Here is a 26,265-nt window from a genome sequence, read left to right on the forward strand (position 1 = left end):
AAGTCTGAATTTGAGGTTGAGCACTTTTCTTCAAGCATGATAATCATTTTGAGGTTCTCAGGAACCTATCTGCTTATTCTGTTCAGTGAGAGCCCCTCTCTCTCAACTCAACACCCTCCCTCGTGCCCCACTCCCTTTCTGGTCTCCAAACCATTGTCTTCAGGGACGAAAAAACATGCTTTTCTAAAATTACACTGGATAAATGATGGTATAAATTCTGCATAATTAGTCCTTACAGATGGAAAACAGATTCTAGTTCTTTCCACCAGAAGTCAACTATGATTTACCCTCCACCTCCCTGTCTGGTTGCCCTGTTTATACCATTCTCAGTCCAGAGCCCTTCTGCCTAATTCTCCAAAAATTCTTGGTCCTCCCAGCTTCCAATCTCCCGTGTCAAAACTAATATCCTCCCTCTCAGCTATGTGAACATTATTCCTCTACTGGACCCCAGATTTTACCCTTTAGCTTGGTTGAGCTATTTAGTTATAATTTCTAGTTTTTCGTAAAGCAAGATTCCCCTCACACTGAAGTTTTAAATAAAACTCTTTTTCAAAAATTGTCTTCCTTGTCCCTAGAAAACTAGATTTCTTTTAATTTCTCTGTCCTTGAAGTAAAAAGTTATTTTCTCATCTAAAGGAGACAGAAAGACTTTTTTACTAATTCATTAACAATTAACCCTTAACAATTAAACTATAGACATCTAACGAGTTACATGCAGACGTCTGCCTAAGAGATCATGTGCTCTGGAATATTCAGTAGGAGGGTGAGTCATCATCTCAGACCTTAATATAAAGTTTATATTATTCGGTTATGAAAATAATTATGTCTCATTGTCTATGGCTTTAAAAAAAAAACTTCAAATCTATACACAGAGAACAGAGCCATATAAAATTAGACTTGGGTAGGTTACCTGTACTAATGTTGCTTCAAATGAATAGAAAAATGTTTTCTTCTTCCAGTGCGTTTATTCAAGGGGGAGCTTGAATTCCAATGCAGATTTCTGAAGCAAATCATTTTACAGAACGTTTCAGATCAGAGAGTTTTTAGTCCATGAGTGAGAACGTTAATGTGAAAGGAAAATGGGGTAATATGAGCAGAATGTTGGTCTGGGATCCTGAAACTCTCCCTCCCCTTCTCGGAGCATTTGTTTCTCCTTGGGGCTGTCTCTGTGCAGTCCATAAAGATACTGATTTGAAATTCCAAATATCCATTGAAGAGATCATATAAGAGACTGAGGAAATAAAAGGAGTATATTATTTTGACTTGATAGAGTAGAATTTTGTGCAACAGCAGTTCAGATGAAAAGCTGTATCCACCTAATTCAAATCATGTGTCAGATTTTCTTAGAGTGAGGGCACATGCACACAGGAATGCCATTAAGTTCCAGGGAAATAAACATTATTCTGTGATTTCCAGTACTGCTACTTTTATTTTTCACCGTTTAGCAAACACCAGTCTGGCTTAATTCTGGCGTGGTCCCAACCTCGAGAACATAGTATTCAAATGAGCACAGAATTGTCTCAGGGACATGGCCAAGTCGTTTTCATACCCATGACATTTTCCACGGAAGATTTGTCAGAACACCTCCCAAACATTAACTGATAAAAATCACAGCCTCCTTCAGAACTATGAACTGTATTCTGGTTTCAGAAGAGAAAACTAAAACCCTTTGAGCTATATCCATTTACTGCCTACCCTGAGAAAACAAGCCATTGTTCTTCTGCCTATACAAATGACTAATTTGACCAATTTTTTCCCCTGGCTTGACAGTATCTTTTATTGAACTGATTGAAACGACCAGATGTTTTGGCAGCTTAAGTAGACATAATCTCAGAGACTCAATAATTGACTTAAGTAAACCTATCGGGATGTGGACTGGCAATAGAATTGGGGATTCTCTGTTCTTGATGACTTCAAATCCCATGTACAAGGGCGGCTGCTTGTGTAATGGAAATGCATAGAGGTTGGCACCTTCTCATTCACTTACTTTGGTAAGGTACAGCCTATTTAGATCTGAGCATCTCTGTAACTTTTGAAAATAAGCAAGGAAAAGCTTCAGCATTAGAGATCTATAAAAATTGTCTTGAGGCTGTCTGCTCAAAGTGAAATGAAATATTTTTCTGCATAAAAATCCCCAGATGAAAAAACTTAAGCAAAATTTCATTTGACTCATTATCCAGAAAATGATATATTTGCATTTTTCTTAAGTTTTTGAGTATTTTATATAAAAATGTTTAATGCCAGAATTTTCCATATTATTTTTTGATTCTCCATTTTGCTTTAAGCACATTTGCAGTGTTGTAATCTCTCTTGATGATAAAAATATTCATTATAAATAGCTCACAGAGGTCAACTTTCTCTTAAAAGCCTATCACCATGACAAATATTTCAAATTGTGGTTTATGTCTTAGAAAAAGAAACAGTCCACATTACTTTCCATGCATGAAAGCCTGGTAACCTAGGCTGGGCACAGCGCAGAAAAAAAGTACAAATGTGAAACTTTGGGCTAGACAACTCACTTGGCTCCATTTTCTTTTTCCCCCTCTAAGATTCAGGATTTCTCTTGAATTTGTTTAGTAAGGAAGATTTTAAAATGTCTCTCCTTTCCCTTTTTTTTCCATTCCCTTTTCCTACCCCTCTCTTCATTCCTCTAAAAAAAGTTTACAGAGCATGGACGTGCACAAACACACACACACACATATATACCCTCTACACTTAGACCAAGGTAGGCGATTAGCACCCGTGTCCAGGAGTTTGTACAAACTTCCTTTTTCTTAAGAACCTGGAAAGCAGAGTCCAGTACACTCTCTGATTGGCACACTGCACCCAGTGTTCTTGGTAAATATTACTCTGTATTAGCATAACAACAATTACGCCAGCAAATTTCTTTAATCATTCAAAGGTGTCTGTGAGTGTTGTTTTTCCTTCATGTGCTCAGAAGGCAGACTGGCTCCACAAGTCGTTCCCTGCGCCGGCTGACACAGGAACCTGCTTGTCGTTGATAACAGGCGATGAGAATGACCCACCAGTCGCTTGTTCTCTTTGAAATCCTGCCTTGCTGGGTTGCCGACTGGCCCTGTGTTGGGGAAGATTACAGAGAATTCACGTGAAACCTAGCCAAGGGCTGCTTGAGGCAAAGGACAGAATAGAAATGTTTTATGAGAAGATCCGGATGAGACATCACCCAGTGGGTGCAGGATCATGGCGTTTTTTTGCAGACAAAAAACGTAACAACTATAAACGAGACAGTCTCTTGAGAAGTGCTGGTTAGAATGATTGACACCTGCAGATGTGCGGAGTCTGTGGCTCTAGGTGCCAGATGTTAAGTGGCACTTAGGGACTCTAGGTGGCCAGGGCCATTTCCTTTAGTTAACAATAGCCCAGCATTCCTACGCCTGATCATCTCACTCTTTATTCCTTTGTTGTGAACATTGAGCAAAAACCAACCCCAAAGAGACGTGAAGCAGCATAGGTGCTGCTGCTTTTTAAAATGCAGTCTTTATTCTGTGATGGTTTTTGATAGCCAACTGCTTATTTTACTGAATTCAAAGTAAAGGTGGTGGGAAGATTGGCGTTTCATGGGTTAGTGTGGTGCACACAATCCTCCCTGGAATCTTCCAGCAAACCTCTGAGTTGGCCATCATCACCCACATGTTGTGGTTGAAGACCAGCGGTCAGGGAAATTGCTGAGTGATGGGGCTGGGAATGGAACCCAGGTTTGCCTGACTCAAAAGTTCTTTCCACGTACACCAGACAGCCAGGGCACCGCTCCACTACGTATTGAAAAGTGATTCTTCTCTCTCGTTGCAGCTTTCTTATTAGTGGTGGGATATCATATGAGAAAAAGGAATCTCAGAACCAACGGTGCTCCAAACTTCCATATCTATTTTCACAACATTATGACCAAGATAGGAGTGATTAAGTTTTATTTTCCTGGCTCTATCAGTTGGCATAATTGAGGCACACAAGCTCTTGGCAGAAAAGAGCTATTTGATGTCAGGATAATACCATTAAAAAGGGGAAATAATCAGCAAAATAAACAGTTTTAATCTGTATACTAAGCTTCTAAAAATAGGGAAACATTTGGATGATTTACTGCACTTTCACTCTTCATGTAAATGTTCTGCGCTCTGTAGATACAGCCATCATCTTTTTTTTTTCTCAGTTTAAACTTTTCCTCCAGAAAGATGTTTTGAGAAAGGATGGAAGGACCTATTCAGACCTTTCCAAGCCTATTTGTCAAGTGGATTGCATTTGTGGTCTCTTTTAAAAAGATGCTTTACAATGTATGCGAGCAGTTTTTGTAAATTAATATCATCATTAAAGATAAGCTGGCCTCCTGTACCCCTCCTTTAACTTCTTGTTATGTGAGGCTGCCATGCTGGGCTCCACAGACAGCAGTTTTGTCATGGCCCTGGGGCCCGGGGGAATATTAACTTACAAGGCTTTCCATATTTTGCTTTTACATTTCTGAAACTATTTCAAAACTTAGCCACTGAAATGCAAGTTATTAAATACACTTTACTAGAATGTAGGAAGTGCTTGCGTTCCCCCCTCCCCGCTTCGGAGAAAAGATGTTTGGGAATGAATGAGTGGACTTATAAGACTTATGTCCTGGCTTCTTTTGAATATCTACATCGACACATAACCCAACATAATAAAAGGAGAGTTAAACTAAAAATCAAGCTGTGTTCCTCCAGGGTTAGATCTTAGATGCAATTTAAATGTCCCCCTAGGATTTTTAAAAAAACATTTTGTTCTATTACATTTCCTGAGTTCTAGTTGAGTGGATACTGAGTGTGAGCTCTAACGGGAAGGAGGGAGTCTTTGGCTTCTAGTTGTCAGAGCCTCCTAACCTTGCAACGGAGTCCTTGTCCCCTTCTTTCTGGCTGGGCTCTCTCCCCAGGAATCAGGTCCCAAATTGGTGGTGGTGGTGGGGAGGTGCTGATCTCCCGAAGCCTCCTGGAAGGTGTGAATTTTTATCCCTTTCCATGCCTGCTTAAGGCGGGTCGGTGCAGACGAGTTTGTTCCTCTCTGTGTGTGTTCCTCCTGGGTACAGGGCAGACACTGCCTGGCTACAGTCATAGGAGGCTGCAAAGTGTCTGTGGGTCTCCAGCAGCTGGAAAAGGTTTGAGTCTCTTTGGCAGATGTTTGCTGTTCCAGCCACTTCATTAATGTTGGAAACTAAACCCTTGACTGTTCCTGACCAAGGCCCCACTTCGTGATTGACAGCTGGGGTGTGCTTCCTCCCACAGAAGCCCCTTACAGACTGAGAGCAGAAAAGGGAGTGAAAAGAGGGAGATGGGAGCAAAATGGGAATTCGGCTAGATATCATTGCTAAAAAACAAAGTATCAAGGAAGGAGAGGGGGAAAGTCTGAGTCACTTAAGGAGAAAGACAAATTCATTACAAATAGTTAAGATTTGAAGTCCCATCCTGGGCTTGGGTCTTTCACACACATGATATAATTATCCCAGCTTTCACGCGTTCATTTATTCCTGACACATTTACTCAGAGCCTGCTTGTGCCGGGTGCTGCGCTGGTACTGGTGATACTGGATGAATAACAACACAAGGGCATTGGCTCACTAGGAGTTCATTGTCCAGTGGGTGAAATAAACATACAGAAGACAATAACAGAGTAAAGGGACAGCTAAGATAGAGGTAGAAGCCATCGAGGACAGCATTGGGGCGTGGGGAAACAGAGGAGGTAGCATTTGAGATGGGTCTGGAACTAGTTTTTCAGGCAGAGAAGGCGAGAAGGGATGGCGTGTGGAGGGCATTCCCATGAAGGGAACAGCTTGTGTGAAGGCATGGATTATGAAAGGCCAACCTTGTCAAGTAGATATGATTACCGTTTACAAATGAAAAACCCGAGGTTCAGCTTCGTTTATAAGCGACAGAGAGCTCGAGGCTCCAGACTCCAAGATCTGGAATCTCTCTCTTCACTACACCTGGGAGACATTTTGTGTTCTCAGACGCTTTCTGAGATTTCTTGCCTCTGGAGTAGAAAATAGTAAAGATGGAAAACCCAAGGAGTTGAATCGAAATGTTTCTACTTCTTTAGCTGTTTAAAACACTGCAGACTTCAAAGGACAGTCTGCAGGAGAGTCTGAGCGAATTTTGCGTGTGTGGTCGAGTGAAAGTCGGCAGGGGTGAGGAGTGAGGGGGCTGGAGGGCGCGGCCGGCAGAGGCGAGGCCGATTAGGCCGGGCGGCTTGGGCTTCGGCGCTGTCCCCGCTGTGTGCAGCCTTCCGTGAGGCAGCGCCGCGACGCAGGGGCACAGGAGCGCGGCTCCAGATCGGGTTTGTAGAGAGGGAAGGAGGAGAGGAAGAGGAGAAGAAGCAAGGAAAGGAAGAGAAAGGAAGAAAGAAAAAGAGAAACATGGATGGAAGATGGGGAGAAGAAAAGGGAGGACAGAAGAGGGAAAAAGAGAAGCGGGGAAGTTCGACAAAGGAGAGGAGGTCGAAAGTGCTGGGAACAGTGGGGGAAAGGGAGAGATGGGAGGGGGAAGAGGAAAGGACTTAGTGGTGGGGAAAGGAATGAGAAGCCTGAGAGGGGAAAATAAGTCTAAAAGAGGATAAAAGAGGTTGAGGAAAAGGAGGGCAGTGCACAGACAGGGCCCCGAAGAGTAACTCGGAGTGCGCGCATCCCGTGAGCGCACGGCAGGGGCCTGACACAGAGTCCAAACGGGTAACGCTCAGTCCCTCGCCAGGGTCGCCTGGTGTAATGGAGAGGCTGTCGCTCAAGCGCTGGGCCGCAAGTGCTCGAGAACGCCTCGAAGTCCGCGCTGCCCATGGGGTCGCCCCCACACCGCGCCACTCTCGAGTCCCGCCAAAGACTCAGTTTCACGGCGGCTACCAACAGCTCCGCACTTTCCAGGGGAAAATATAACTCCCCACCCAAGACTGTCCCCGGCGCGAACTCCGCGCCCCTGGGACCCGTCCCCGGCTCGTTGCGCAGCCGCTCTCCGCGCCCAGGAGAACCCCTTGGCCGAGGCGCCGGGCAGCGGTGCCCTGGCTGAGAGCGGCGCGGTCCTCCGCCGCGCGCGGGACAGCGGACAGGCCGCTGGGGCTGTTCACCAGAGGCGGGGGCGCGCCCGGGCCCAGCGCGGCGACCTCCCGGCTTTGCGGCTGGACGCGCGTCGCCGCCAGGACCCCCTGCCGCCTCTGCATGGAAAAGGAGAATAAATGAAAAGAATTCTAAATGGAGAGGAGAGGGGGAGAGAGCCAGAGCACACACAAACACTTCGGTAATGAAGTTCCTCCAAGACGCATTGTGGGCCACGTCTAGTACTGGGCTTGGATTCGGTTATTACAGCCTATTTTCTCTAGGTGCCTAATGATTAGTTCTCCAGGTGTGCCGCTTCCCTCTGAATTGAACCACCCGCCCAGGCGCGCGCGTCGACTTGCTTGCGCGCGACTCGGGATCCTGGGCGAGCAGCTCCGCAGCAATCCCGCCGCGACTCGGGGCGGCTTTCAGGTTTTGAGCGAGGAGATATCACCAACCCTCAAAGCGGCCTCGGAGAAGGCCTTTCGCGTCTATAATTCTCAGTTTCTCTATCGTGCATTTTTCTTCCGGCACCGCGCACACCAATTCCGAGACAAAATCGTGGGAAACCGCTGCCACAGTGCGACTTCCGCCGACCGCGGGGCGCTGAGGCAGGACGCAGGCACCGGGAGCTGTCCCGGTCGCGGACCCTGGGTGGGGGTCCCCCTCGCCCACCAATTCCAGTTGAAAATAAAAGTTCGTATAGATATTGATTGGAATAGACTCGGAGGTCAGGAGCCCAGCAAGAAGAAGGCAAAATACCTAATAAACACGTGTCTTTGTGGCTCCCCAAACCCCACGCGTCGGGAGGGACCCGGGGAACTAAAGCCGCGTTGCCGGGGGTGTCCGGCGCTGGGAGAAGCCGCGAAGGGGGCTGACTGCCCAGGGGCCCGCCGGCACCCTGGAATTGCGCTGCGCTGGCCCTTCCGGCGACGAAGAAGTTTACAGAGTTTAAAAATAAAAAAGAACGCAGGCTTTTGTTGATTACCTTTTTTAGAAAAGTTTATTATTGGGATAACGGACAGGCAAACGGTTATTTATGGTTTGGGATCTCCGTGCGGCAGTCAAGTTTGCCACCTCAGCGCAAAAGCCCCAGGCTCGGCGCGCGCGGGCTCGGCGAGCTGGGCACGGGGCGCGAGGCCGCGGTGCTCGGGAGACGGCCCGTGGGGGTCCGCGCGGGGAAGGAGAAAGGCACACTGGTCCTCGGGGGCGCCGGCTCTGTGGTCCGCAGTCTTGGGTGCCTCGGCGAGGACTCGACTTCTTTCTAGTAGGAGACCTGGACGTGCCCGCCTGCCGGGTTACCGGCGGCGGGAGTGGGGCCCAGCGGGTGGCAAGACAGAGCGAACACGGTGCGCGGGGGACGCGGCCTGCAGCAGCCACCCGCTGAGGCCTGGCCCGCCAGCAGGGGCGGTGCGCGCTCCCCGCACCGCGCGCACACAGGAGCGCGCACACTGCGCACACACCTGGAGCTTGTCCCAGGAGGGGGGCGGGGAGGAAAGCCACAGCGAGTGTCTTAAAATAGAGAGGCAGGCGGAGAAGCGCGAGACACTGAGAGGCGGGTGGAGGCGAGCGAGAGCGGCGGGCACGAGGCGCGCAGGTCCGCGCCCGGGTTGTACAGGCGGGCAGGGTGGGGTGGGCGCCGACGCCCCTCGGCGGCCGGCCCTCAGCGCGACTCCGCACCGGGCCCTGCAGGAAGCGCGCGCTGATTGACAGCTGCGCTGTCCCAAAAAGGCTCCGCGAAGATGCTGATCTGCGGGTGGGTCTAGACGCGCGGCCGGCACGCCTGGTGTCCGCTCCCTCCGCGCACCTCCCGAGCCCCGCCGCTCCCCGGCTGCCCAGGAGCGGAGCTGAGGCTCCCGCGGGCGCGCCAGCCCCCGCGGCCCCAGCCGGCAGGGCAGTCGCAGCCGCGCTCAGGCCGGCGGGCGCTCGCCCCGGCTCACCATGCACTGCCACGCGGAGCTGAGGCTGAGCTCGCCCGGCCAGCTCAAAGCAGCCAGGCGGCGCTACAAGACTTTCATGATCGACGAGATCCTTTCCAAGGAGACCTGTGACTACTTTGAGAAACTTTCCCTCTACTCCGTGTGCCCGTCGCTGGTCGTGCGACCCAAGCCCCTGCATTCCTGTACCGGTAAGACGCCCCGCCGGGGATTAGTGGGGTACGGCAGCTTTCCCGTACGTATCGGGCGCTTCACCGCCTCTATCCTCGCACCCGAGGGCGCGAGGAAGGGGCCCGGGGATTCTTCCCCTGTGCCCTGCAAGGGGAACTAGATTCGTCAGCAGCGGGCACTGCAAAGGCGTCTGCACTCTGGGAAGGGCCAGGCTCGGTGTCCAAGGCAAGGTTGGAAATGAAGCGAAGGCAGCGAGCCCCTAGGAGCGGGCCGCTTGTGCAACGCCTGCTGATCCTGCTCGCAGGAGAGCGCCTCCTCCTTCCCAGCGCCGCTGTGGCTCAGGCAGAAAGTTCCCACTCTTGACCAAGTTCAGCGCCTAAATTAGTGTTTCAGGAAGTAGCGTTGCTTCTCGCTTTAAGTTGTCCAGCCTCCTCCTGTCTCCACTGGGAATTGTACAAGCAAATCAGTATCCTGAGGCTCTCAGGAAAATCCTGAATTCACTGAACTTTACTTAAAAGGCTCTCCCTCTGGAGAAGCAGTTCTGGAACACGTCTTGCGGTGCAAGCTGAGGTCACCCCCCGTTTGTTTTTTTTTTAAGTGACTAAAAAACAATGATAAAAACATTCTTCAAATCTGGTTTCCTTTCTCCACGAGAGCTGAGATCAGTAGTAAAATTAAAGAGCACCTAATAAATATATTGAAAAAATCTTAGGTTTATGTATAAAATAAATCCGAAGGCATTTGTAAAACTTGGAGTGCATTAAGAGAAGCTCCAGGTTTCAAAGTGCCCTGGCGTTATAAGGATTTACCGAAGTGTAGGTATAACAAACACAGAAGTTGAAGCCGTTCTTATCAAAAAAGTTATTGACTGAGCTTTCAACTAAAGGAAGACATTTAGCATTTCCAAACCAAAAGAACCTTCCTTTGAGGTTGTTGGTTGCATGGGTGGCATGAAATAAATTAATTTAATTACACTTACACTGAAAAAGTAAAGTGAAGAGCTAGCAGTGTTTTTTAAAAAATTATTTTAATGAGTTCATTTTGACTTACAACATTGTGTAAATTTCAGGGGTCCATCACTATATTTCAGTTTCTGTATAGATGCTAGCAGCGTTTTTGAAAGACATTTTTGGAACATTCAAGCCAAAAGCTTCTAGTGCACGATCCTTGGAATCCTGTATTTTCTGTTGGTTCTATTGATTGTCCCTGTAGGACAATCAGTTAATATGTATGTAAATTCATACAGTAAAGTTGTTTTAAAACCAAGATGCGTCTACATGTATTTGGTTATAAAATGAATACTGTATTCACTCGCACCTTTGTAAAATAAGCTTTGTCTGTAAGGTGGAATTAGGCCTGATAGCTCATAACAAGACTTGTAATTCTGAATTTTAAAAACCAAGAAATAAACAAAACAAGAAACAAATAAGAAATTTTAGAAACAAGACTGAGATGCATAACACTGATACTTTACATTTATTTGTGTGTGTGGCGTTCGTGTACCTTGGATGAGTAGTCTACATTTCTACTGGAGAAGGGAGGCGGGCTGAATCTTGTTTTGAGCATAAAGAATCATTTGCTACAATAATTCAAATCTCTTTGAGGAAGAAGAGAGGATCCCTTTTGATCATAAATCTCAGTGCACCCTGCTTAGACACTGCCCACCTGGAGGTTCCCAGGGCAAAAGAGAACCACCTCTCCTGAACACCCAGGTGTAGCGAGTGCCTACAGTGACTTTTGCCCCGCATTGACTTGGAGGCCGCTTTTCTGGCATTGAGCAGTCACAGAATTGGATCATAGAAGAAAACGTGCCAGAAAGAGAGTAATAAATAGCCTCAGAAAACAGTGATCAGTCATCAGTGGAGGCTGAATAAGTTCAATGTTTAATTGAACCCTGTATGGGAAATCAATCAGAGGAAAATAAAAGGATTCATATGTAGTTGTGTGAGTGTTAGTGGTGAATTGCACGTAAGTTACAAACTGGAAGTTTTGCTCAGTCTTGAGCTTTTGAAGTTTGTCAGTGGTTTGTGGGAGGGGGTGGTTCTTGGCAATGGTTTTCTTGCCCTGTCATTCCAGTGCTTGCTTTCTTAAGATTGTTTTTTTGCAAATGTGTTGTGATTTTGTGCTAGTTGAGATTTAGAATAAAGAAAGTGGGATTTGCCAGTGGAATTAAACCCATAAAAACTGGCTACAATTGTCCCTGCTTTCAGATCATAAGCCTTCAGTGGGTTTACGGTTACAGTTAAAGCCTTACATGTATTAGATCATGGGAATCCCATTAGTGACTTCTCAAGGGTTTTGCAAATACCATACTTTCAAAGCATTTTTGTTGTTTTTAACAGTACTGTTCAAGATCAAAAATCTTAGATTGGATGAACTTAATCTTTTTTTTATTAATTAAAAACCAGCACTAAGTTGCTGGCATCTGTAATGAAACTATATATATATTTTTTGCTGGATAGAGATAAATATTTAGCACTTTTGGTGGAACCAATGGGTAAAAAGTTCCAATCAAGTGAAAAGCATAAATTGGAATTAAAATTACTGAACTTTCTCATCCTTTGGTTTGCTGTTTTAAGATTTAAATAACTAATAGAAGTGAACTTTGTCAGGTAAAATAATGAAAACTAAGATAAAAAAGTTACCACCCTGCACAGTAAGTATGTACAATTGGGGTGGAAAGAAAGCTACAGCATTTAAAAGCCTCTACGTAATTAAAGCATCCATGTTGTTTAGATTTGTACCGAATCTCATCAGGTGGTGTCTTTGGGTTCATTTTTATCACAGAGATTGGGTGTCATCCCAGTGAAAAATGAAATGAGGTGTGGACGTGTATAATGACTTCTTTGGGAGTCAGGGAGCCAGCTGCTGCTTCATGGAGTTGCCTCCAGTGATTCCTCACATCTCCGCTGGTGAGATCTTTTGTTGGCGACCAAAACCGTAGGGTCTTAGGAACCTGAGAGTTGGGCACTGGAATGTTAATGGAGAAATGTAAACTGGGGTTTGGGAAAATGATCATTATCAACAAGTGTTTGTATGTCTGCAAGAGGCAGCTAGGCTTTTGTTAGCAATTACTGATAACGGCTTCTCCTATTCCCATTCTAAGGGTAAATAAATCGAGGGGTGCACAGGATATGGGACTCATCCAGGGTTGGAATATATTTGGAGCTGAGGTCTTTTGGGATCCTCAGCTGTTGTCTCATTGCTCCTTAAATTTTATAACTCCTTTGTTAAATAGAGAGGTCGAAGGGTTCTTTAGGAGTCAGTGTTACCGAGTGAATGGTTCCTTAGCAGTTTCTTCTCTGGCTCTGATTTTCCTAATAATAAATGGGAAAATGATTAGAAATTTAGTTCTCAAGTTAAAACATCTCTCCAAATGTCTATAACCTTCAGTATCTTTTAATTCAAAAAAAAGTTTCATACAACAAATATTTATACTTGCTTGGTGATGGCACTGCTATTGTGTCCATTAGTTTTCAGTTTATTCTGAATCTTGACTAACAGTTGGGATATTTAAAACATTTCTCTGAACTGCTTGTAGAACCACTGACAAGCCCATCTTTCTCGTTCGCTAGAGTCTATGACGGGCACTTTGGAATTGGGATAGGGGAACGTTATGACCACTTGATATTGTGCTCACCATATGGAATTTTCTCTTTGAACTCCACTTAAAGGGTGTCATCATCAGCAAAATTGTCATATTAACCTCGCTAAATACAGCTCAAATGAAATTGTGTGTATAGGAACTCTTTTATGAAGCCAGTTTCCTACAGACACGCTAGTGTTCTTGTTGGCTGTACCTGTGGAGTGACAACTGAATTTGTGATACAAGCGTGGATGGTATCAAGTTGCTCGTTAACACATCTCAGAAATCTAAGTGAAAAGATGGTTTAATATATCCCAGGAATATATATGAAAACAGTAAGGACTGTAAAAGGTTGTTCAAATTCTCAAGAGATTAAAATGAAAAAAAGGAAGGAATAGGGAAGAAGAAAAAGAGTAGGTTTCTTTGAAACTCTTGGAGCCATTTGATTCAGCTTGTATGTAGCACGGTGTCCCTCAGCATGGCTGTGCTGGCAGAACAAAGGTGCCTTCTAAAAGTCTTCGGTCAGGGCACAGAGAATAAATGGCTAATGCTGATTTTACTTAGACACATGCTGGGGCCCCTTAAGGGAAGAGACCCAGAGCCTGGCCCTGCCCAGCACTTAGCATTCACTGTAGAGGACTGAATAAATGTTAAGTCTGACGTATTTTTAGCTGTTATTCGCAGTTTGTTTTGAGGTCAGGGAGGAAGAGGAACAGAGATGAAAGCTATGTAGGTCACAGGATCCAAGGCTCCCTCATTAGTATGAAGCCTGTGAACTTTTGTGGGCCGTGGAGCCTGCCCTGCCATACCTGCCCCTCGTCCTGCTCCAGAGTGAAGTTAATTCCGGTCCTACGGCTAAGCCTGTTGACGAACTCCTATCTGGAATATAGTTAGAGGGCTGCAAGGGTTTGGCTGAGGTGTTTAGATTTTAGCCTCATTTTACGTTCTTTTTTGGGGAATACTGTATTACGTTCTGGTCTCGTGGAGCTGGTTTTCGTGTGGCACCAGAGGTGTCTCCCATGCTCACAGCTGGGTTAGCCTTCTTCTAACCAAGAGCTTCCCGGAGCCCATGGGTGCTCACAGAGCTGTCACGACTCACCCTGCTGCCAGGGCATACTTCTCTTGGAAGCAGCATGACAAAGAGAGAAAAAAAAAGAGGATCGAGGATATTTGGGTGAAAACTCCCTACGTGTGGCAAAGCCCCTCTGTCCCGCCTGGCCGGTGCCTGCTTCTGTTTTAGCTGCCTGTGAGGGTGGAATTGTTTCTTCCTCCACAGCTCGGATGACAAGATTACAACTGACATTAGAATTCATTAATAATGGGGTTCAGATCAGGACCTTGTACAAACTTGGTGATATTAACAAAATAAATATGGTTTATTATTAATAATTTATTATTATTAAAATGGTTCCAAGAAGAGAGTTTTTTTTTTTTTTAACCTAAAAACCTTTGCAAACCCTCAGGATTTAGTTTATTATTATTGCAATTTAATAACAGTTAGAAAAAGAAATGTCTTGTTAAAATTAATGCTCTAAATAAAAACACAGTTAATTTTCCATTACAGTGTCTAATTACTCATCATCACCAGGGCATTTTTATATGGCAATTTAACTTCTTGAAGGTGGAAACTTGGCACACATTTAGGGAAGAAAGCCGTGCACCTTGATAGACGTCAGAAGATGGTCTAATTATATTTGGGCTAGAGTTGACTCTTACACATTATTGCTCTGAAGAAGAGATGAGGATAGAAGCCGTCTTTCTTTAGTTGCTAAGGAAAGTCTCTGGTTTCTTTCATGCCAGTTGAAATGAAATATGGAGGGAGATAATTCTGAATGGTCGATGATGTACAGGTACATCTGAAAAGGGACCCTGCCAGTCACCAGTTGAAGCTGATGTCAGGACTACTTGATAGGCCTGGGGGACAGCTATATACGCTTTCTGACTCCACTGGCAGAGTCCATAGAGATGACCATGGCCCTTCTCCAAGGAAAGGTTAAGATGCAGCTGAATAGAAGCCAGTCTAGAGATGTTAAGAGTCCAAGCAGAGAAGCTTATGCGGGTCCTTTATTGCGTCTCTCTAGCTTACCAACATGGCCTCAGGAACATATTCTTCTGGATATTGGGGATAGATAAGTATTTTCATATTGTGCATTAAATAGGATTGGCTGCCACCTAGGTGATGTCAGTATACTTTTGGTCATTATTAAAAAAACTTCAGTGTGTGAAAAGTGGTACGATGATTGTCATTTCACTTTTCTTACTCAAGGATCGCTTATGACGTGGGGAAATGGAGTGGTCTTGGTCCTGGTGGAATCTCACAAAGTCATGGCTGTGCTTCCTTCCGTCTCAGGAGTACCCACCAGGTCCCTAATACTGATGGACCTGCCGCATCCACCGTCTATCTCCCTCTTCCTGGCGTTCTTTTCACTCTGTAACTTAATCATTGTTGAAATTCAGGATCATGGTCATTTCACAGATGAGCTGACAGCCACTTGTGGATTGAAGGAAGTGTATCTTCAATGTTTAGTTTAAGCAATATCTAGGGGAATCAACTTTGCACTTTTCCCTAATGATGACTTATAAACAACGGAGTCTGAATATTATGTCTCTGTATCATGGGGAAATAGCCTGGGCAAGGAGAGTTGCAGAGACTCCTCTTCCTGAGTCCTGCAGTATTTATCCCAAAGGGAGCTACAGACTTGGCAGAAATGCTAGAAATACTTTATACCATGAACTTTCTTATTCATGTGCGTAGTGATAATAGAAATAGTGACTATTTTTTGAGTGCCTAACATGTAATAGGCTCTGGTCCAAGTGCTTTATGAACAGCTTCAAATCATCCCTAAAGAGACAGGTATTATTATCTGCACTTTACTAATGGGAAGCTGAGAAGTTAAGTAACTCTCCCAAAGTCACAGAATATATAAAGATCTCTTACAAAGCAATAAAAAAAGGCAAGTAGAAAAACTGGCAATTCATAGAAGTGACGATCTAGATGGCCACTAAACCTGAAAGGATGTTCTGCCTCACTGGTAATCAGAAAAACAAATTAAAAAAAAAAGCAAATTAAAATGAGATAACCATTTCATACCCATTAGAGAGGCAAAAGTGAAAGAATCTCTGATAGTATTGATTGCCAATAAGGATGTGGAGCAATAGACGTTCTCATGCGCTGATGGTGGGAGTATTATTTGGTGCAGTTACTTTGGAGAGCCATGTGGCAACACCTGGTCAAGCTGCAGACATGCACATACCCTGCACCTCAGCAGTTCCACCTCTGTGTTGATGCCTTGAGAAGTCATTTTATGTGTGCAAAAGGACACATGTATAAAAATGCTCATTTCTACCTTATTTATGATAGTGAAAAATCTAAAACACTCTAACAGCCTGTCAGAAGGAAAAAAGATAAAATCATATGAGCTACATTCATGCAATGAAATTCTATGCAGTGATGAAAATAAATGAACCAAATCTACTTGTATTAATATTGATAAGTTTTAGAAATATAAGTATCAAGTTGTAGACTGATACAGTCTGATACCATTCATATAAATGCTTGAAAACATGCAAACTAATACTATATATTGTTTAAGGAGGCAAGGGCATGGGGTAGGGAGGGCTACCCACAGGTTTTTATTTTCCTGTGTAATAATTTATTTATTAAGGAGAAGAAAAGGCCTAATGTAAATATGGCCAACCATTAAGATCTGACAAAGACTGGTCATGGGTTCACAGATGTCTGTTACATTATTCTTTGTACTTTCTGTATGTTTAAAATTTTTTTATAATATAAACATTGAAAAATGATAGTATGGGAGACCCCACATATCGATTTAACTCTTGACCTTGTGGAACTTTTGATGGCTTTCTTAATAGCTTTTCTATCCTGAAACAGAAGCTTTTAAATACAGAGCTTGTTCTACACAGTCTTACAGTGAGGAGGTGAGAACACTTTATAATTAGACACGTGGACAACTCACACTAAAACAAGACTGTGGCTTCTGAGACTGGCTCTTGGATCTCACTTACCTTCCTGGCTGGGTGGGGATATTATTTATCACCAAGATAACTGCTGTTCCCCCCAGTAATGCTTTGGCGTATGAGTATACGATGTTTGAGCTAGAAGGAGTTGCTGGTGAAGTGTTTGTCTGTTTTTCCAAATATATGTCAATAGTCATGCAAGCAACAGTCCTTAGGTTTTTTCCCCTCTTCTTAATGATGTTTAAAATCACGATAAATTGCCCTTTATTGCATTGTGCTTTTATCTGCATTTGCTGAGTTGATATACCACCAGTGGCCTTTGACCAGTGGTCCGTTGCTATTGACAGTTTAACTTAAAAAAATTGTCTAGGGGCAGCTGTGAATACCAAAGAATCTAAAAATGTTAAAATGTAGCTTCTTAGCAGGCAAGAATAATGTTGATACTGGCATCTAAGCTGGCTGAGTTCTCTTTATATTCTGTAAGCATGATTTGATTTTAAACTTTGTTGAGTGTGTGGTATCAGGATTGTTAGGAAGGGATGGAACCATTACCATGGTAACTGCACAGAGAGCTGTCTGTGAGGGATAATAAATGGTCATCCTGTGGTTTGGAGCAGTTAACCTAGACCACGTGACTCTACAATGACAACTGTGGTGGCAGATGCTTTGTTCAGCCTATCTTAACAGCCACGATGTTTTCTTTTCTCTGCAAAATAGTTCTAATTTAGAAATATTGCTTTAAGACATTTTGACCAAAATGTGGCTGTTTGGGAGTTCTGTGTTTCTGTGTCCCTTTGGAGAGAAGGTGTTCCTTAGTGTGGGTGAAACCGTTTGTACAGTCAAGTTTGCTGAAGCGTTTTCCTTCCCACACCACCTTTGTCTGCCTGAATATGCACATAAGCAGAGAAGCGAATGAATCAGAGCATTTTAGGGCCCCCCCCCCAACCATCTAGAGCCAGTGTCGCTGTACTTTCTTTGGTGCTTGGCAGTGCAACCACGGTCAGCAGGAATTAATGACCACATCCAGAGGATTGTGGCCAACTGGACATGACTGAAAGGACAGTGGATCTATCAGATTTGTTGCCAGTGAACAGACTTTCATGGGCTGTAGGAGCGAGTCCTGCGTTTCACCTTGCCTAGAGAGACACACGTACTAGCTGGGGTGAATCAGCCGGGCTGAAACTTTCACTTGTGTCATTCTGCCGACCTCCTGGATCTCTTCGGTGAAATCTTACACCTCATAAAATGGCCCAGCTAGGCTCGAGGCTGTGAATGGAGGAAACATCATCAAGAAAGACGTTCCCAAGAGCTGCTGTGCAACTGTATAAATAAGAGAAAATAGAGAAGGACTGGCTCCTGCGACCCCTGCAAGTCTGTTCACTGGCAACAAATCTGACAGATCCACATTGGATCTTCTCTTTGGGAAAAGACAAGTGAGGACTCTGGATATTTATGGTAACTTTTAGCAAGTTTCGCTGAGGGAGAGAGAGGAATATATTTTAATAAGGTTCTCATCTAAGTCCTTTCTTTTTCAGGACAGAAATTTTATTGAAATAATTGGTAAATCACCTTAAAGAATATTTTGGGGAGGATGTTGTTAATTTTGTTATCCCTGGATATCATGGCCACTCATTATTGTTCTTAGCGCGTTAGACAACTGTGTATCTTGGAAGCATGTTTTCAGTCCTCAGTTTAGAGTACAGCATAGGGGAATATCCTCTTGGAGCGCTGACTTGTTGTTTTTGTTTTTTTTACTGGGACATTGAGCCTTGGCAGTTAGAACAATTAGCTGCATAAACAGAATGTGTTTCACTTTTTTGGGAGCTGCAAAATAGAAATAACAATAATTATAAATGGTAACTGTGTGCCAGGCACTAGATGCTTGCCTGCCTTAAGGCATTTAAACTAAATGGAGACTCTATATGAAATACTTATTATTATCAATGCTTTTCAGGTGAGGAAAGTGAAACTCAGGGAGGTTAAGAAATAACAACAAAGTCATATGAGTGAGTTGCAGAGTTGAGACTGGAACTTAGGTCTGTCTCTTTCAGTATACAGTTCCGTACTATATATAATCATATGAAAGTATGTAAATTGGAAGTCCAGTCTGTTCCTTTCCATGGAGGCTCCATACTATATCTAAGCAAGGTCCAATGAATGTGCCAGCTCTGTAGGTATTTATTTTGAACCCATTAACTCCTTTACACATATTTATAATCATTTAATGTGTGCCAGTCAGTCTTTCATTTCCTGTATTATTTGGGTTTCTGATGATTCCAGACCAGTTCTAAGGAGCAGTGCTGTCTTTGGAGGAAGTGAGGTAGTTGGGAGATTGTAGACCTGCTGCTGTCTGGCTGTGCGGCACTGAACTCATCTCATCGCCTCTGGATGTCAGTGTCCTTAACTGTGTGACATTCCCAAGACTCCTTTGGTCAAGATGCTTCCATGAGCTGTGGTTCTCTGAATAAGGCTTTTCTATGGGAGTCAAGGACAGAATTCACGTTCATTCATTCATTCATTCATTCATTCATTGTTGTGAACCAGACAGAAAACACTTAACAACTAAATGCCAGCCAATTGCCCTGAGAGTTAAGACTTGGAATATTTTTCATGAAATATTATTAAGTTTAGTGAAAAAAAAAAAAGTCTAGCCGTTTGTTGGGCATCACCTAAAAGAATAAGAGACTAATTTTTTTCAGATGATGACCAGTTGGGCTGGGTTGGTTTCTGAGAATCTCTTTTTAAAAAGCGGTTATAATGATTATAATGAAAAATCTATGATTATGATGAAAAGTCAAGTTTGGGAACCACTACCGACTGGTGGTTAACAGCTTAAAACTGAGATTAATGTAATTTATGCTCTATGACTCAAATACGTGGAGCCGTTTAGTGGAGGGTCCTAGTGTATGGACTTTGAGTCAGGTAATCCTGGGTTTGTTTGCATTCTGTTATCTGTGTCATTTTAGGCAAGTCACTTAATCTCTCTGACACTCAATTTTCTCATCTATAAAAGGAAGATAATTAATAATAAACTACCTAATAGGGTTAGTCATGTAGGTTAAATGAGATAATGTATATAAAGCTCTTAGCATAGTTCCTGGCACGTAAGTTCTCAATAATTGATAGCTTCTATTAAAAATAATTATCTTATAATAATAACCTCATCTTGGTTGACTGAAGCATAGCCCTTTGTAGAAAGATCACTATTCTTGGTGAATTAAACTCAAGAAAAATTAAATATCCTTAAAAAACCACTTCACTCTAGGGTATGCTTGTGGGTTATGTAATTGCGCTAGCTGCCTTTTAAGGCCTCTTGCAACCTGGGTGGTCTGTGAGCTGTTGAAGTTCAATTCTTCATGCATTGGTGTGTTTCATTACTCCCACCTTTCTGTTTTATAATGTGAATTCAGAACTTTGTAAATTCATAAATGAGTGACACAGGTCAGCACTACAGCATCACAAAATGTGCTTTGTTAATTTATTTTTTACAAGAGTCGCTCAGGATTAAAAACCTCTAGGAAATGTTTCATCATGCAGCTGTGTATCTCAGGAACTGTTTTAGAAAAGTGGCAGAATTTCTCAACAAGTTTAATTTCTTTACTTCTTTGAAGAGTAAAGTTAAGAATAGTCTTTTCTTTTAGAAAGAGAATATTCTTATTCTCTTATTTCAGAGTACTAAGAGAGAAAAATAATTCAGTTGAGACCTTTTCTCATTGGCGGTGTGGAAAAGGTAGCAGTCTGGGGGATAATCGTTGTCCTAAAATATTATTGGGTCTGCGATTCAGAGGGAGTTTGCGATGAAGCCCCTGTTTTACAGCTTTTAAGTTGCTGGTGGGGCTCATTTATGGTTGTGTTCTAAGTGGTAATGATAACCATCGTGTGGAAAGGGCTGCATGAATTTTTCCTGGAATGGTGTTTCAGTAGTCTCCGGTGTCTTAGGAAGTCTAGTATCTGCTGATGAAATACTTTAGTTGGGGAATCCGCTCCATAGTGTGAGGGAAGTTCTCTTGATGAGGAGTTCTCCCCTTCCATGGTGTGAATAAAGCCCCAGTGAACAGGGTGCTACCTCTGTCCAACCATTGATAATGATGATTCCTACAAGCAATCTCTAGTGATGTCATTCCAGGTTCAGTGGGCGGGGGCCAGGTGGAAGCAGGTGGGATAGGACATGTGGGTGTGTCCTTATGGCTGCCATGGAGTGGTACTGATTTGTGTAGAGAGGATTGACTTGGTCCCCTAAGTTCCTGAGAACCATTGTTGACATAGGACTCGGTTGGAGATATGGATCTTTGGCAGCTTGTTGAGAATATTCTGTTCAGCCTATGAATTCAGAGAAGCAAAGTACACATGTTTATATTCCAGTAGGAGGGGAGTAGGCAGGAATGGGTGGGAGGTGGGAGGTGGGGGTGAGAAGGAATGCTGGCGAATGGGGGAAGAAGAGTCAGGGTAAGGAAACAAGTTATTCAACTGAAGCACGGATCCTTACATGCTTGTTCAGCATTTGTTGTCCCAGTAGGAAAACAAATTTAAAAATGAGAATGGAATATTTCATTTTGGAAATTGCCCTGTGAGTACGTGCTTATTATCAGAGGTGTTCCTCATAACTGACAGCAGTCGATGACTTCTGATTGGGCAATGGCCTGCCCAGCCACACGTGTTGCCTAGTTATCATATATCTTAATGATGCATTGAAGAATTTCATCATCCTGGGTCACAAGAGATCGTTATTATTATAATACAGTAATACTATTCATGCAGTGCCATGCAGGACATCACGTGTACTTGATGTAAGCAGGCAGTGTGGAGCAGAGTGCAAAATGGAAATCCTGTCAGAAAACCTCTCTCTTGGGCCCTCCACTGACTCATTCTGGGACATTTCAGTGCCTCAGTTTCTGCTAGTGATAAAACAGACCTACCTCCCCAGTGTGTTGGGGAAGAGTGATTGATTAAGGAATATTAATTTAATGCTTTGAAAATGTAAAAGTGTGGTGACCATGCAAAGACTTAATATGGGGGAAGCTGTGCAGTCTCAGGGGAATTACATATCTTACTGTGCTTTTCTAGACAACCAGACCAGAGGTAGCCCAAATCAGGCCTACCACCTGTTTTTCCACTGCTATGAGCTAAGAATGGTTTTGCACATTTGCAAATTGAAGGAAAGAAATCAAAAGAAGAATAATATTTCATGACATGTGAAAATTATATGAAGTCCAAATATCGGTGTCCATGAAGTTTTATTGGAGCCCAGCCACGCCGTTTGTTTACATACTGTCTTTGGTGGCTTTCACCCTTCAACAGCAGAGGTGAGTAGTTTCGACAGAGACAGTATGGCCCACGAAACCTAAAATATGTACTGTCTGGCCCTTTATAGGGAAAGTTTGCCGACCCCTGAACTAGACTATTGGAAGCAGGTTGTGAAATAAGGTTATTACTGATCCACAACATATGGTGTCATTCTAGGCCACAAAAATACCTCCTTTGATTCATCACAGGCCAGGGTTCTGCTGTTATCTTGTGATGTGTGAAAGGCCTGAAAGTGGGAGTTTAGTGGGGAATTTTGCAAGGACTCTCTTAAATTGAGATCAGGCTCTTAGCTCTAAGGATTCTAGAAATAACACAAGATTTTCTACACTAAGAGAAGGGTCAAAAATGTATAAAGTGATTAGGATTCAACTGAATTTTGGGGGGCTTTTCTTTGCTCTTCCAACCCTCTCTGATTTTCCCAGAGGAAATCTGAGGATGACAATTTATGAGAGGCTGGGAGTATCAAAATTACTGACATTTTTCAATTTGAGGTTTGGGTGACATTTTATATGCTTCTTATTTGACTTTAATTTGTTGCCCATCCCTTGAAATAATAGTAATAATAGTCAAAGTTACACAATCACATTACCACAGCCCCACCTGGAAGGGTTTGCATAGCTGGGTAAAGCACTTAATTGCTATCTTACGTTCTGCTGTGGAAATGCACGTCTATAGGTGCCTGCTGGAATTCTCAGCTATTCAGGGTCAGGGGCTACCAGACCTTTCAGGAAGGATGAAGCATCATTCTCTTGGTGCCTCAGTTGCTCTGTTATTTTCGTTTCGGCACTTGGGTTAGAGTGAGGCTTCAAGTCTCCAAGGCAGCTTCTGCTAATGAAGCCACTGGGAAGTGGGAGATGTGAAGTTTGTCTGATTCGACTATAATTTCCTATTCATTGTTGGGTTTATCCAGCCACTAGGCTGAGAATCCTTTAGATTTAGCCCTTCCCACTAAAATGGAGTTGGAGAGGGGTGTGTCCAAGTGGAAGGCGGATTAACTTCAGAGGAAGAAATTACTAATGTTGCTAGATAAAATTCTACCTCAAAGAGAAGTATGTGTGACACAATGCTACATCTGATTTTCTTAATCAGAGATGAAGTTCACAAAACGACAATAATAGTAAAATAAACATAAAAACAAAAATAAATAGAACAGCAAACACTTATGTAATACTTACTATATACTAGGCACTGCTCTGAATTCCTTACATGAATTAACTTATTTTAATTCCTGCCACAGTTGTATGAGATACAATTATTCTTCTCATTTAACAGATGAGGAAACAGAGAGAAGTAGAGAGAGAGGTCTCTTGGGTGGAATAGTACAGAAGAGGAGAGGAGAAGGAAATAACATTCTAGGTTGTATAGAGATTAACTACTTCAAGGGATAATCTCTGATTTCTACAATGCTAATATAGGGAAAAAAAAAAAAAACAAAACCCTGCTCAAAAAATAGGGATGGAGGAGCAGAAGAGAAATCCAGACCTTGTCACAGAGGGAACTCTGTTGCCTAATTGGGAGCTTAGACTCCTGAAGAATTTCTTGTTTTTAAAAACGTGGTGCTGGGTACAGAGTATATCTTAAGCAATATTTAAAAATTTTTTCTGATTTTCTTTTATTACAACTCATTTGATTTTCCTTACCTAGTTCTCTATGTCTAGGCTGTAAAACTACTCCTGAATGATTAGGACATATTTTTTCCCAAGGAGCAGTAAAGTACTTACATAGCTGAAGTCCTAGGGAAGGTGTCAGTGTCCAAATTTGCAAAGTGGTTTAATGATGGACACAGTTCAATATTCTATCCATTATGCTTTACTGCCTTAGGTCCTGTTCCAGCATGGATATGATTTAAATCAACTTTATCATATTGTTAATATTTTAAAAACTAAATCTTGGTAGGTAAAAATATTTATAAAATATATGTGGGATATTCAAGAATAACAATACAGTGAACTCCTGTTGTACCCACCACTCAGTTTAAGAAAAAGAACACTTCTTCAGAGATTGCCCAGTGCCCCTCCCTGACTCTGCCCCTTTCTTCTCCCCCATTAAAGGTAACCCATATCTCAGTTCTCTGTTAGTACCTTACTTTTCTCTGTGGTTTTTCTGTATGTTTGCATTCTAAATCATATATTTTGCTTTGCTCATTTTTTAACTTTGTATAAATGTAATCACACTGCATGCACTTTTTGTGACTTGCGTTTTCACAAAGCATTGCGTTTTCAAGATTCATCTGTGTTCTGTGTAGCTGCAGTTCACTCAGTTTTTCATTGCTGTATACTATCCAGTATATAAATACACCACAATATATTTCCCAATTCTGTTGATAGACTTTTGGGATGTTTCCAGTTCTTAGTTTAGATATTGCTGCTTTGAACATTCTTGTTAAATTCCTTTTTTAAAAACCAGTGATCAGGAGGACTCATTTAAATAGTTTTTCTATGAAAAGGATAGCTTTACAGTTTAATGAAAATTATAATATCTATTCCTTGAATAGATACATGTAGTTTTTATTTTGGGACACATACTACATATTAAATGGGTTTATTGTTAATTGATTTTTTGGTTAATTTTGTCCAGAATTGTCAATGATTTGTATATTTTATTTTCTAGACAAATCAAAGCATTTATTGTAAAAATCACTGGAAAATAAGTCTGCCCAATTTTACAGTAAAAATTTCATAAATATTTTAATTAAATAACAAGTTTGAAAATACTAAATAATTTAAATTAGAATGGGAAATGCTTTCTTCTCTAAATTAAAAATTTTCTTAAAGAAGCTTTTGTCATCTAGAGCAAAAAACAAAAGATATTGGTTATATAGGTAAGATGATCTTTGCCCCACTCTTGTGTATTTGTAGACTACAAAAGAAATTTTTATTTTTAATATTTTTCACCTTAAAAAGATAGACCTTAAAAACTTTTGGAAGTAATCTGTAGGGTTGGGCAAAGGCACAGAGGGTTAAAGCAAGTAGAGTCCACTCTGGTTTTTTTGACTGGAAAGAGAACCGAAGCCCAGAGTAATTACATTACTTAACCAAGATCACAGCGAGGCCTGCTATGCCTTTTAAATACAACGTCTCTAAAAGAGCTATATGAATCTGTAGTTCCATTTCTAAATTAGAAGCCACAAACTTCTTTTCATAATAATATTTTTTGCTTCAGTGCATCTTAAATTTAGTATCATTTAAAAAATAAAATCATTAATAAAATCTGTCATGATAGTTTGAGATTTGATTTTTAAAATTGCTTTTCTCCACCCTGTCGACTATGCTGACCCTAGAGAGATTTTATTTAGTTCCCATAGCCTGGTTTCTGGCAGTGACAATATTTCCATGGTCGTACAACTCCACTGCTGCCGGCGTGTTCGAAGATAAGCCCTAAGCTTCAAGGATCCTGCCGTAGTGTCAACACCTAACGGCACAGGCCTCTCTTCAGCAGCTTGTCCGAGAACTGCCCTGAGGCTTTCCCTCCTAAGGAAGCAGCAGCTTTGCAAGAGAGATCTTAATGAAGTCATTTGGATTAGACTGGGTTAGTGGGCAGTAAGTTCCATGCATTTAGGGTTGGGTGTGAGGCTTTTAATGTTCTTGGAATCTCCCCTGGCCCTCCCGTCACACCCCTCCAGCCCTGTCCCTCTGCTCCATCCTGAAATAGCCATGGTTCTGCATGGAAGAAATTTACTCCTCTAATCCTCATGAGCTGGTGAGCTCTACATTTGCCAGGGGGGTGGGTTTTGACTTTCTTCTCCTTAGGGAGAATCTCTGAAAGCTTAAAATCAGTTTTAAGAATGTGATGGGAATGCACCAGCACTTGGAGTCACACCGCAAAGATTGAGTTTCTGGCTCGGCTACTTGCTTGGTGACTTTGGGTAAGGTGCTCTATTTTTCTTGGCCTCTCTTTCCTCAACTGTGAAATAAGTATAATAACACCAGTGCTCCTGGGTTTGCTGTAGAGATTGAATGGGCTAAATCTCCTGAATCTTACACGGACGAAGGATTTCACGTCTGAGATAAATTTAAAAAAAAATAATACATATATATATAAACAGTAGGAGATGTATGTGTATCCTACATGCTTTCTTATGTTTCTGCATCAGACAGCCGGGGAGCATGGCTGCAAGAAGCAGAGGTACCAGCGGTTGCTAGCTTCATGGCGTGCCCCTGCACTGTCGCAGGCCTCTCCCCCGTGCTCCAGCAGCCCCAGGCTTAGCAAGTGTAGTATCCTGAAATTTCTTGTTTATGT

The 26,265-nt window shown here is 42.8% G+C and overlaps 1 protein-coding gene across 1 annotated transcript in view; it reads left to right on the forward strand.

Moving 5' to 3' along the window:
* The first annotated feature begins 8,670 nt into the window (after positions 1-8,670).
* Positions 8,671-26,265, forward strand: part of BARX2 (BARX homeobox 2) — a 66,603-nt gene continuing 49,008 nt past the window's right edge. Inside the window, exon 1 of the mRNA XM_004438467.3 lies at positions 8,671-9,175. Within this exon, the coding sequence (XP_004438524.2) occupies positions 8,989-9,175 (187 nt within the window). The 5' untranslated portion in view covers positions 8,671-8,988. The remainder of the gene's footprint in view (positions 9,176-26,265) is intronic.

The sequence above is a fragment of the Ceratotherium simum genome, chromosome 7 (genome assembly GCF_057802395.1).
Source record: "Ceratotherium simum simum isolate JZ-2026a chromosome 7, ASM5780239v1, whole genome shotgun sequence".
Taxonomy (NCBI): Eukaryota; Metazoa; Chordata; class Mammalia; order Perissodactyla; family Rhinocerotidae; genus Ceratotherium; species Ceratotherium simum.